This window comes from Pseudophryne corroboree, chromosome 8, assembly GCF_028390025.1.
Source record: "Pseudophryne corroboree isolate aPseCor3 chromosome 8, aPseCor3.hap2, whole genome shotgun sequence".
NCBI classification, from domain to species: domain Eukaryota; kingdom Metazoa; phylum Chordata; class Amphibia; order Anura; family Myobatrachidae; genus Pseudophryne; species Pseudophryne corroboree.
The window spans coordinates 64,756,031-64,769,095 of NC_086451.1; the positions used below are offsets into that span (position 1 = coordinate 64,756,031).

Sequence of the window (13,065 nt, forward strand, 5' to 3'; positions counted from 1 at the left end):
GGGGCAGGTCATTTACAGTACATGAGGGGTCATAGGTTGGTTTGAATAGGTGGGCGATGCTTGGTCCAGGTGTACTTGCAGATGTCCCCCACTGGGTTCCCACCGAATATCACGAGTACAATAATTACAGTAAGTTATGAATATTGTATTCCTGCGCATATCTATGCGCAAGAGCATGCTATAATCTGCAAACTGCGATCGGAATGTAGCCCTTGATATACTGAACATCTGGATACCAAACACTATGTTCTAACCTTGTTCTGTCCCTTCACATCCTGTAAAGCTGGATATCTCTGTTGTTCTATTTCCTAAGTAAATGTAACTTGCTGGTGTGTGTGTAGACTATGTGTAAATTATGCACTGTGTGGATAAAATATTAGATATGTCCTTGTGGCTTTTCTATGTGAATGCGTATGCTACCGTATTTACTCATACCACGCGCCAATATGCAGGGCTTCGTGAGCCAATGTACGCAGCGTGCGGGTATGCGCACGCATGGCAGAACACGTGCACGCACAGAGGCCACTCTGTGTGGTGTTTGCACGTGTTGAGTGTGGGTGTAATATTTTCGACTTCGACAAAAGGTCCACAGTGTGCACAAACCAATAGACAGGCTTTTGTCTGTAGTCACAAATATAAGGCTTTCTTAGTAGAATAGGAAATTTAAAAAAAAAGTTATCCTGAAAATCACATTCTGCAAAAATTTTAAAAAAATCTGTGAAACTGATTTTGTGATCTTTGGCAATTTGTTGGACTTGGCTCCTTGTGCAGCGTCCACGTCACCCTCCCGCTGGCGGAGAGGTGGGCGGCAGTTACTGTATCCTGAGCAGTCCTCATGGAGTAATATTGCTAATAAGGAAGCCATGTATGTTATGTAGGATCGCAGCTGACAGCTGCTCAGTGGCCCTTCTCCGTAAACCAGACTGGAGCAGCGGTGCAGGGAAATCCTGTCTCTTAAGGTGCCTACACACTGGGCGTTTTTGCCCAGTGTGTATGCAGAGTGATGACGTGAACATTACTGGGCTGAAAATCGCACAGCGCATACACACTGAGCGATTTTCACCTGGCCCAGTGATGTCCATGGGGGAGAACCACTTTCCACAGTAGAAGACTATGACAAGTGGTTCACTCTGCCGGTAAAACAGGCCGACGAATGGCGGCGGGCAGCGATGATGCGGGAGCACGCATCAGCTCTCACCGATCATCGCCCATCCATACACACTAGGCGGTTTTGAGCTCAGAATCGACTAGTGTGTATGCACCTTTACAACCATGACATTGCGCAAGAACTTAAATAATAAAATGATTTGTAATACCAATATTTTGGGGCAGCTTTCCTCCTTCACTGATTATTGGGGATCATTCCGAGTTGATCGATCGCTAGCAGTTTTTAGCAGCCGTGCAAACGCTATGCCGACGCCCACTGGGAGTGTATTTTAGCTTAGCAGAAGTGCAAACGGTTGTATCACAGAGCGGCTACAAAAATTTTTTGTAAAGTTTCAGAGTAGCTCAAAACCTACTCAGCGCTTGCGATCACTTCAGACTGTTCAGTTCCGGATTTGACGTCACAAACCCGCCCAGCCACGCCTGCGTTTTTCCTGGCACGCCTGCGTTTTTCCACACACTCCCTGTAAACGGTCAGTTGCAACCCAGAAACGCCCACTTCCTGTCAATCACTCTGCGGCAACCAGTGCGACCTGAAATGCATCGCTAGACCCTGTGTAAAACGACATCGTTCGTTGTGCCCGTTCGCCGCGTGTGCGCATTGCGCCGCATACGTATGCGCAGAATTGCCGTTTTTTAGCCTGATCGCTGCGAACAAATGCAGCTAGCGATCAACTCAGAATGACCACCATTGTGTCTTAGGTTATGTTACATTGAGGTTTGTCATAAATATTTATATAAAAAGATATCTAGATGGCTGAGTAAGCTCTGGGCTACTCAGAAACTGCACAAACTCTTTTTGTACCGCTCGGCTGCACATGCGATAGCACACTTGCACAGCTAAAATACACTCCCCCGTGGGTGGCAACTATGCGAACTCTGGACAGCAAAAAAACCCTAGCGAGCAATCAGGTCTGAATTAGGCCCTATGTATGGTGGCCAATCCCGGGATCGGGTTCGGCGGGATCCCGGGATTTAGGTCCAAAAATGGCCGGGCTTCAATCCCGGGATTGGAAGCTCCAATCCCGGGGATTGAGGGATCAGCGTTGAGCGTCCACAGGACACTCAAACGCTGCCCGGCTTCCTCCTTCTGGGTCCCCAGCGCAGCGTGAGAGGTCACGCTGCGCTGTCAGCTGCTGCTGGGAGCTGCCAGCAGCGTTTACAGGATGTTTCCTTCCCGCCCGCCCCCGGTATATGGTGAGTTATATGTGCGGGGCGAGGCAAGGGGACGGCCACCTAGCTAAAAGCCAATCCCGGGATTTCCGGGATTGGCCATTTTTCAATCCCGATACCCGGGGTTGAAAAAATGGCCCGGGATTGGCTTCCCTAGCCCTATAGTCTCTCTGTAGCATTTCGTATGCAGATACAGCCACAGTCACACACAGGATATAGGCATGCCACATATCATTTTAATCAGCAGAAGCTGCTTGTGCATCCCAGTCACATAGCAATGCAAATAAGACACATTTTCATCAAAAAAGGTGCCCGATGTTAGCAGAGCTGCCAGCGGACTCACACCAGGCATCTTCTGTTGCATTGAGGCAAGATTTAAGAGGACACATCTGTATCTAAGCAGAGGCAGAACATCTGTATCTAAGCAGAGGCAGAACCCGTGTGCGGGTGGGTTGGTTGTGCAGTAGTGTTCAGCATATGTGTAAGGGAAATTCTGTGTGTCATGTGTATAAATGCATTAATAATGTGCGGCATATGTGTAAGGGGCATTATGTGTGTCATACTGTCATTATGTGTATAAGGGCACTAATAATGTGTGCGGCATATGTCTAAGGGGCATTATGTGTGTCATTATGTATATAAGGGCATTACTAATGTGCGGCATGTGTAAGGGGCATTATGTGTGTCGTGTATAAGGGCACTAATAATGTGCGGCATATGTGTAAGATGCACTGTGTATAAGGACATTACTAATGTGCGGCATATGTGTAAGGTGCATTATGTTTATAAGGACATTAATAATGTGTGTCAAATTAATGTGAGGCATATGTGTAAGGGGCGTTATATGCGTCATGTGTATAAGGGCGTTACTAATGTGCGGCATATGTGTGAGGTGCATTATGTTTATAAGGACATTAATAATGTGTGTTGTGTATAAGTGCACTAATAATGTGCGGCATATGTGTAAGGGGCGTTATATGCGTCATTATGCGCATAAGGGCATGACTAATGTGCGGCCTTATGTGTATAAGGGCACTAATATTGTGCAGCATATGTGTAAGGGGCATTATGTGTGTCATTATGTGTATAAGGGCACTAATAATGTGTGTGGCATATGTGTAAGGGGCATTATGTGTGTCATGTGTATAAGGGCATTTCTAATGTGCGGCATATGTGTAAGGGGCACTGTGTGTCATTATGTGTATAAGGGCATTAATAAAGGTTGGCATAATGTGTAAGGTGCATTATGTTTATAAGGACATTAATAATGTGTGTCATGTGTAAGGGGCATTTCTGTGTGGCATATGTGTATAAGGTGCTCTACTGTGTGGCGTAATGTGAATAAGAAGCACTACTGTGAGGAGTAACGTTTAGAAGGTGAAGTGGTACTATTGTGTGATGTAATGTGAATAAGGGACACTATCGCATGATAAAATGTGAATAAAGTTGCAGTACTGTGTTGCGTAATTTGAATTGGGGGTACTATTGTGTGGCCATGCCCCTTGCCGACAAAAACACACCCCTTTCTGGGCTGTGCGCCTAATGTGCGCACTGTTCCAATTTATAATAAGGACTGCTACGGGTGATGGTGCGCTGGGAAAGGGGTGCAGGGTCAGAGGCGGAACTAGCGGTGGTGCTAGGGGCACCAACCAAAATCTTGCGTAGGGCATCATATTGGTTAGGGTCCGCTCTGGCTGTTTATAGAGACAGCAGTCTCACCTGACTGCAACGGTCTCTTAGTGTTCACTCTAGGAGTGAAAAGGGGCATGGCGCCGGACTCCGGGGGCATATGTGCGCGCCCGAAACGGGGGGCGGCCACGCAAATTAGGGGGCGTGGTCACGCCCACATCATTTTAGGGGGCGGTGCGGCCCACAGACGCTACTATAGAGAGCGTCTGTGGCCGGCGATGTCACTGTTGGGGGCGTGCCCAGCACCTCCGTCGGTGCTGGGCTTCCCCCAGCTCTCTCCCAATGCGTGAATGGATGCCGCGCGCATGCGCACGGCATCTATACACGCCGGGAGGGCAGGAACAGACGGCTGTTCTAGCAGGGCGCCGCAAAAGGGGCAGGGCGGGTTTTGCCTGCTAAAAAACGGGCAGGGCGCGGCGCCCTGCTAAAACAGCCTAGAGTGAACACTATCTCTCCTGGACTCTTTCCACTCCGCAGCCCACAGGTGTGGTCACACCTGCCTTTTCTTCCCTGTGTGGGGTGATCCCTCCAGCCCCATGCAGAATCCATGGGTCACTACTGCCATCTATGCTCGTATTGCCACAATAAAGATATATAGTGTATGTATGTATGTATGTGTATGTGTGTGTATATATATATATATATATATATATATATATATATATATATATAGAGAGAGAAACCCAGAAAGAGAGAGTGATAAGCCAATGGTGCTAGTCCCAGTAAGTTCACAATCAATAATAAACGGACAACCATACAGTGTATATTCAATGAATGATATATGACTAAATACTGTACCACTCCACCTACATGAAGGGTGGCAGCTTACCCTCACATAATATGGAGGTAACCCAATAAAGCAGCAAATAGAGTGAGTAGAGTCACTACTTGTGCAAAACAGTACGTGCATACCAGAAATAAGAAGTGTAAGACTTTTCTGTTTGTTGTTCGGACCTCATTCAAAGGATTGGAACGACTCAAACGTGATTACAACTTACTCCTGATGTCCAGTGTCAAATCCCGTAGATGCACCAAATTCCAAGCAATTAAACCAAAAAAAAGAGGAGTACCAAAAAATGTAGTACATCAAATATTTGGAAAATAGGGAGTGAGGTGTGCGGCGATTACACATAAAGTGCTCCCATAAAATAGGATTTTTGTACTTACCGTTAAAATCCTTTTCTCCTAGTCCGTAGAGGATGCTGGGGACTCCAAAAGGACCATGGGGTATAGATGGGATCCGCAGGAGCTTGGACACACTGAAAAGACTTAAACTGGGTGTGAACTGGCTCCTCCCTCTATGCCCCTCCTCAGACTCCAGTTATAGGAACTGTGCCCAGGAGAGACGGACATTTCGAGGAAAGGATTTTTGTTTAAACTAAGGGCTACAAACATACCAGCCCACACCACAAACAAACATACCGTACAACCGGAGTAACAGTAAACCAGATAACAGTATGAAGTAACCACAGCAACAAGCTGAAAACAAGAAATACACAACCCGTGTACAAACTAATTTTACCAGCACGAAAACACTGCAAGTAACAGTCCGCACTGGGATGGGCGCCCAGCATCCTCTACGGACTAGGAGAAAAGGATTTACCGGTAAGTACCAAAATCCTATTTTCTCTTGCGTCCTAGAGGATGCTGGGGACTCCAAAAGGACCATGGGGTTTATACCAAAGCTCCAGAACGGGCGGGAGAGTGCGGACGACTCTGCAGTACCGACTGAGCAAACGCAAGGTTCTCCTCAGCCAGGGTATCAAACCTATAGAACTTAGCAAAAGTGTTTGAACCCGACCAAGTAGCTGCTCGGCAAAGCTGTAACGCCGAGACTCCTCGGGCAGCCGCCCAAGATGAGCCGACTTTCCTGGTAGAATGGGCTTTTACTGACTTCGGCACTGGTAGCCCGGCCGAAGAATGAGCCTGCTGAATCGTACTACAAATCCAGCGTGCAATAGTCTGTTTTGAAGCAGGATGACCAATCTTGTTGGAAGCATACAGGACAAACAGCGCCTCAGTTTTTCTAGCAACAGCTGTCCTAGTGACGTAGATCTTCAAAGCTCTTACAACATCCAGAGATTTTGGAATCGCCACAGCCTCCGTAGCCACCGGGACCACAATAGGTTGGTTAATGTGAAATGAAGAAATCACCTCTGGCAGAAATTGTTGACGAGTCCTCAATTCCGCCCTATCCGAATGAAAAATCAAGTACGGGCTCTTATATGACAAGGCCGCCAACTCTGACACCCGCCTGGCAGACGCCAGCGCCAACAGCATAACTACCTTCCAAGTGAGAAATTTCAATTCAACCTTACGCAAAGGTTCAAACCAGGAAGACATGAGAAACCGTAAGACCACATCAAGATCCCATGGAGCTACAGGAGGCACAAACGGAGGATTGATATGCATTACTCTTTCACAAAAGTCTGAACCTCTGGGAGGGCAGCTAATTCCTTTTGAAAGAAAATAGACAAAGCCGAAATCTGCACTTTGATGGAGCCTAATTTCAGGCCTGCATCTACTCCCGCCTGCAAAAAGTGGAGAAAGCGACCCAAGTGAAAATCTTCCGCAGGAGCCATTTTAGACTCACACCAGGAAACATACTTTCTCCAAATACGGTGATATGTTTCGCCGTAACCTCCTTCCTAGCCTTAATGAGAGTGGGAACGACCTCCCCGGGAATACCCTTACGAGCTAAGATCTGGCGCTCAACCTCCATGCCGTCAAACGCAGCCGCGGTATGTCTGGAAAAACGCATGGACCCTGTAACAACAGGTCCTCTCTTAGAGGAAGCGGCCAAGGATCTTCCACCAGTAATTCCTGAAGATCCGGGTACCAGGCCCTTCTTGGCCAATCTGGAACGACGAGAATCGCCTGAACCCTTGTTTGTCGAATTATCCCCAGTACCTTTGGAATGAGAGGAAGTGGAGGGAACACATACACCGACTGGAACACCCACGGAGACACCAGGGCGTCCACTGCACTGGCTTGGGGGTCCCTTGACCTGGAACAATATCTCGGGAGCTTCTTGTTGAGACAAGACGCCATCATGTCGATGAACGGAATTCCCCAACGTTTTGTCACCTCTGCAAATACCTCTTGGTGAAGAGCCCACTCTCCCGGATGGAGATCGTGTCTGCTGAGGAAATCTGCTTCCCAGTTGTCCACTCCCGGTAGGAAGACTGCTAACAGGGCTCTCACGTGTTGTTCCGCCCAGCGAAGGATTCTTGTGGCCTCCGCCATTGCCGCTCTGCTCCTTGTCCCGCCTTGACGGTTTATATGTGCCACCGCTGTGATGTTGTCTGACTGTACCAGGACAGGTCGACCCTGAAGAAGGCTTCTTGCTTGTAGCAGGCCGTTGTAAATGGCTCTTAACTCGAGAACATTTATGTGGAGACAAGCTTCCTGGAGTGACTATTTCCCCTGGAAATTTCTTCCTTGGGTGACTGCGCCCCAGCCCCGGAGACTTGCATCTGTTGTCAGAAGTTCCCAATCCTGGATACCGAACCGGCGTCCCCCTAGGAGGTGAGAACTTTGTAGCCACCACAGGAGAGAAATTCTGGCTCTGGGAGATAGACTTATCTTCCGGTGCATGTGCAGGTGAGACCCGGACCATTTGCTCAGCAAGTCCCACTGAAACACCCGGGCATGAAACCTGCCAAATGGAATGGCTTCGTACGCCGCAACCATTTTCCCCAGAACCCGAGTACAGTGATGGATTGACACACTCGTCTGCCTCAGAAGTTCCCTGACCATCGTCATCAGTTCCAGAGCTTTTTCTTCTTTGAAGAAATACTCTCTGTAAATCCATGTCCAGAATCATGCCCAGAAAAGGCAGCCGAGTGGTCGGAATCAACTGAGATTTTGGCAAATTGAGTACCCAACCGTGCTGTCGCAGAACCGACAGTGACAAATTTACACTTCTCAGCAACCGTTCCTTGGACCTCGCCTTTATCAGGAGATCGTCCAAGTACGGGATAATCGTAATCCCTTGTTTGCGAAGGAGAACCATCATTTCCGCCATGACTTTGGTGAAAATCCTCGGAGTCGTGGAAAGCCCAAACTGCAACGTCTGAAATTGGTAATGAGAATCCTGTATCGCAAACCTGAGGAAGGCCTGATGCGAAGGATATATCGGGACGTGTAAGTAGGCATCCTTTATGTCGACTGACGCCATAAAATCCCCCCCTTCCAGGCTGGCAATTACAGCTCAAAGAGATTCCATCTTGAACTTGAAAACTTTCAAGTATGGATTGAGGGATTTTAGATTCAGAATTGGTCTGACCGAACCGTCCGATTTCGGCACAACAAAGAGGCTCGAGTAGAACCCCTCCCCCCGTTGGGACGAGGGTACGGGAACAATGACCCTTTGTAGGCACAATTTTTGTATCGCTGCCAGCACCACCTCCCTGTCCGGAAGAGTCACTGGTAAGGCCGAAATGAAGAACCGGTGAGGGGGCATCTCCCGAAACTCCAGCTTGTATCCCTGAGACACAATCTCTAGGACCCAAGGATCCAGGTCTGATTGAATCCAGACCTGACTGAATATTCGCAGACGACCCCCCACCGGTCCGGACTCCCCTAGGGAAGCCCCAGCGTCATGCGGTGGACTTTGTAGAGGCAGGGGAGGACTTTTGGTCCTGGGCGCCTGACACTGCAGGCGGCTTCCTTCCTCTTCCTCTACCTTTTGAAGCGAGGAAGGACGAACCTTTTCCACGCCTGTATTTATTGTGACGAAAGGACTGCATCTGCTGATGTGGTGCCTTTTTCTGTTGTGTGGGAACATAAGGAAGAAAAGAGGACTTACCCGCAGTCGCGGTAGAGACCAGGTCAGCCAAGCCGTCCCCAAACAAGACAATACCTTTGAAGAGTAAAGCTTCCATAGCTCTCTTGGAGTCGGCATCAGCATTCCATTGATGGATCCACAACGCCCTCCTGGCCGATATCGACATGGCATTGGCTCTTGATCCCAAGAGACCAACATCCCTCGCCACATCCTTCAGGTAATCTGCAGCGTCCTTGATATAACCAAGAGTCAAAAGAACATTATCTTTATCAAGGGTATCCATATCATTGGCTAAATTCTCAGCCCATTTAGCAATAGCACTACTCACCCATACCGACGCCACAGCAGGTCTGAGCAATGCACCCAAATTAGCGAAAATGGACTTCAGAGACGTCTCCAGCTTGCGATCCGCCGGATCTTTGAGGGCTGCCGTGTCAGGAGACGGAAGCGCCACTTTCTTAGATAAACGAGATAGAGCTTTGTCAACATTTGGAGACGCCTCCCATTTTTCCCTGTCATCAGAGGGGAAAGGATACGCCATGTAAATCCTCTTGGGAATCTGCCACCTCTTGTCCGGCGACTCCCAAGCCTTTTCACAAAGAGTATTCATTTCATGAGAGGGGGGAAACTTCACCTCAGGTTTTTTTTCCTTGAACAAGCAAATTCTTGTTTCCTGTACCGCAGGTTCATCAGAAATGTGTAAAACATCTTTTATAGCTACAATCATGTACTAAATACTCTTAACTAAACGTGGATGTAAAGCAGCCTCAGTAAAATCGACATCGGAATCAGAGTCCGTGTCGGTATCAGTATCTACCACTTGAGTAAATTGCCGCTTTTGCGACCCGGATGGGGTCTGCACCTGAGACAAAGCCTCTTCCATGGACTTTTTCCACACCTGTGTCTGTGACTCAGACTTATCTAACCTCTTTGATAAAGAAGCTACATTCGTATTTATCGTACTTAACAATGCGAGTAAATCAGGTGTCGGCTGCGCCGACAGGCCCAAATCTAGCCCCACATCCGCTCCCCCAATAACCTCCTCTGGTGAATAACATTCAGCCTCAGACATGCCGACACGGAGTACCGACACACAGATACACACAGAACGTCTCAGCTAGGTGACAGGCCCACAATGAAGCCCAGATAGAGGACACAGAGGGAGTATGCCAGCTCACACCCCAGCACCCATATATATCCCGTCAAAAGATATATGTACCCAGCGCTGCTTAAATAATGAAATAATAATAAAAATGCACCACACTGCGCCGCCCCCCCCCCCCCCCCCCCTCCCGATTAGCTCCCCGTTACTTGTGAGAGGAGATGTGGAGCTCCCGGGCGTGTTGAAGGAGAAGATGGCGCTGTGAGCCGCGGGATGAAGCTCCGCCCCTTCCCGGCGCGCTTCGGCCCGCCAAATTTGAAAATGAAAAGATGCCGGCGGGGGTTTGAGAAACGTTGCCGAGGCACCGAAAAGCCTTCTGCCGGTCCCCGAACCTCAGTAACATGCTGCCCAGGGCGCCCCCCCTCAGCGCCCTGCACCCTGAGAGTGCCGTTGGTGAAAGTGTGTGGGAGCATGGAGCGCAGCGTTACCACTGCGCTGTACCTGGTTACTGAAGTCTTCTGCCGTCACTGAAGTCTTCTGTTCTTCTCATACTCACCCGACTTCTTTCTTCTGGCTTCTGTGAGGGGATTGACGGCGCGGCTCCGGGAACAAGCAGCTAGGCGCACCAAGTGATCGAACCCTCTGGAGCTAATGGTGTCCAGTAGCTGAGAAACAGAGCCCTTAACTAAGTAGAAGTAGGTCTGCTTCTCTCCCCTCAGTCCCACGATGCAGGGAGCCTGTAGCCAGCAGGTCTCCCTGAAAGCAAAAAACCTAACAAAAGTATTTTCCAGAGAAACTCAGGAGAGCTCCCCTAGTGAGTGTCCAGTCAGTCCTGGGCACAAAGTCTAACTGGAGTCTGGAGGAAGGGCATAGAGGGAGGAGCCAGTTCACACCCAGTTTAAGTCTTTTCAGTGTGCCCAAGCTCCTGCGGATCCCGTCTATACCCCATGGTCCTTTTGGAGTCCCCAGCATCCTCTAGGACGTAAGAGAAAGTGGATGTTACTTGTAAGTGCAAAGTGCAGAATAATGAGCAGCGTACCAAATTTTACTAAATGTGGCACTCGTGTCCTCAAAAGGAAGTGCGATGTTGTCCACGTCTCACTTAAAATGATCTTGGTTACTTCATTGCTCACATAAAGATATACAAAGACATATCCACATAGTATAATAATGTTTAAAATACAAATTTATTAATAACACTTGAACAAATAAGGAACATACAAGAAATAGATTAATTGAGAGGCTGATCTGTTCATCTAAATGTAGTTGACCTGATAAAAAGGGTAGTCTGTCAGGAGGAGGCAGATACTGCCGTCCTCCAGCGCGTTTCGCCCAGTACAGATTTCCTCAGGGGATACATATTTTTGACAGATAGATATACACTGTAATAGCAGGTTTTGCTCACTGTTGTCACTTCATATTCTATAATGAGACGATTAAGAGTCAGGTCAAGCAAAACACCCCTAGAACGCAGGATCACCTCAGACAAGCAACATGCAGATTGCCGCAGCACCGTCTGGGATTTCTGTCTAAACGTCTCCTCCTGTTCGCAGGCTATGGTAGACAGCAGTACTCTCCGGATGGTGAACCTTGTAGGTCAGTGGGAGTCGCATCGCGTTCGGCTGGTGGAGGAGTACAGAGAGATGAGGAGAGCCCACCAGGAGAAGGAGGTAGGTGTCACTGACAGTCGACACACATTGAAGTAACACACACGAGTAACCTATTCATTAGAGCGCCAGCCACTTGACAGGTGGAACCAATCTTCATGGGAATGCAGTCTTACACTTTATTAGCAACCAGTAATATAACTGAAATGTGCTATGCTATGTTCCTGCCATGACTGAAGCTATGCCATTAGCGTTACAAGGTAATAGCAGCCTTAAATAATAATTGGTTTTGTGTTTGCAAAAGTTTGGTACTTTAGACATCACTCGGCTCTGGTCTTTGGGAGGGATGTGGTAGACCAGTAGGCAGCCGCAAGTCACTTCTTATTGGTCCATGTGGTCACGCCCCCTTGTGGTAGTCATAGTCTACTGGTTGATGCTAATAACAAGCTTTAATATGTTGACTGCTATAGTTCTGGAATGCTGCAGCCTCAGGGAAGATGGCTTCAGTAGTTCCCAGGGGTTAGTCCTTTATCCCAAAAGGACAATTCCCCCCCGTGAGAACAATAATAAACACCTTTAACTATTGCTTCCATCGTAAAGCCGATTTTGACTGATATTGCCTAGTATGATTAAATTGCCACAAATTATATGGAATGGTTACAGAATCCTGCATTGGGCAGTGACTCTAAACTGAATTTGTCAGGACCAAGCCCAGTAATAAAGGTGATCTCATTTGCGACATCAGTCACTAAAATTTAATAGCAAAAACAGAAGTCCCTTTATAATGCATAAAGGTTCTGTGCATGGTCAGATGTGAGTGTCACATGGTACGTTCTCTCCCAGGATGAGTCTTCACGCTGGATGAAAGATGTTAAAGATTTATATGAGAAAATCCGAGGAGCGGCTGACGAAGCCAAGCGCAAGGAGGAGCTATACAAGCAGCTGGTGAGAGTGGTGTATGGGACTAATCTGGGGGACACCTATGAGAGCGGTCTACAGCTGATTTGTGGATATCTGCCACACTTGTGGATTTTGCACTAGTGTCCACCATTGTGTCTTCACTAGACAATCTAAACCATTCCAGATAATGTTCATATCTATTTGTGTCCACTTTAGGTGTCTGAGTATGAGTCTCTCCCCAAGGAGGTCTCTCGTGCAGCCTACACCCAGCGCATCCTAGAGATTGTAAGCAATATTAAGAAGCAAAAGGAGGACATCACTAAGGTAACATGCCAGAGGAACGCCGCTCCAGTGAGCGTATTTATTAAATTTTTACATTTTGTTTTCTGGAGAGATGGTCATCCCCTGCCCTTGTTGAGCTGCCTAAATAGTCGTTACTATTAGTTATGTGTTACGTTAATTAAGCACAAGACTGGCTCCAGGATTAAAGCTGATGAACTAATTGATCAACTCTTCTTCTATATTCCCTATGTAAGATGATATGCTATTTGTGTTATGCATTTTTCTGCTGATTTAGTGTTGTGTTAAAGGTCTTTAAGTTGGTGTTTCATGGACTCTAGGTTGGGGTTCAGTGGAAGTGT

The 13,065-nt window shown here is 47.8% G+C and overlaps 1 protein-coding gene across 1 annotated transcript in view; it reads left to right on the top strand.

Moving 5' to 3' along the window:
* CCDC22 (coiled-coil domain containing 22) overlaps positions 1-13,065 on the top strand; it is a 40,891-nt gene that overhangs the window by 22,626 nt on the left and 5,200 nt on the right. The window contains exons 11-13 of the mRNA XM_063936541.1: positions 11,471-11,587; positions 12,368-12,469; positions 12,641-12,748. Coding sequence (XP_063792611.1) covers positions 11,471-11,587; positions 12,368-12,469; positions 12,641-12,748 — 327 coding nt within the window. The remainder of the gene's footprint in view (positions 1-11,470; positions 11,588-12,367; positions 12,470-12,640; positions 12,749-13,065) is intronic.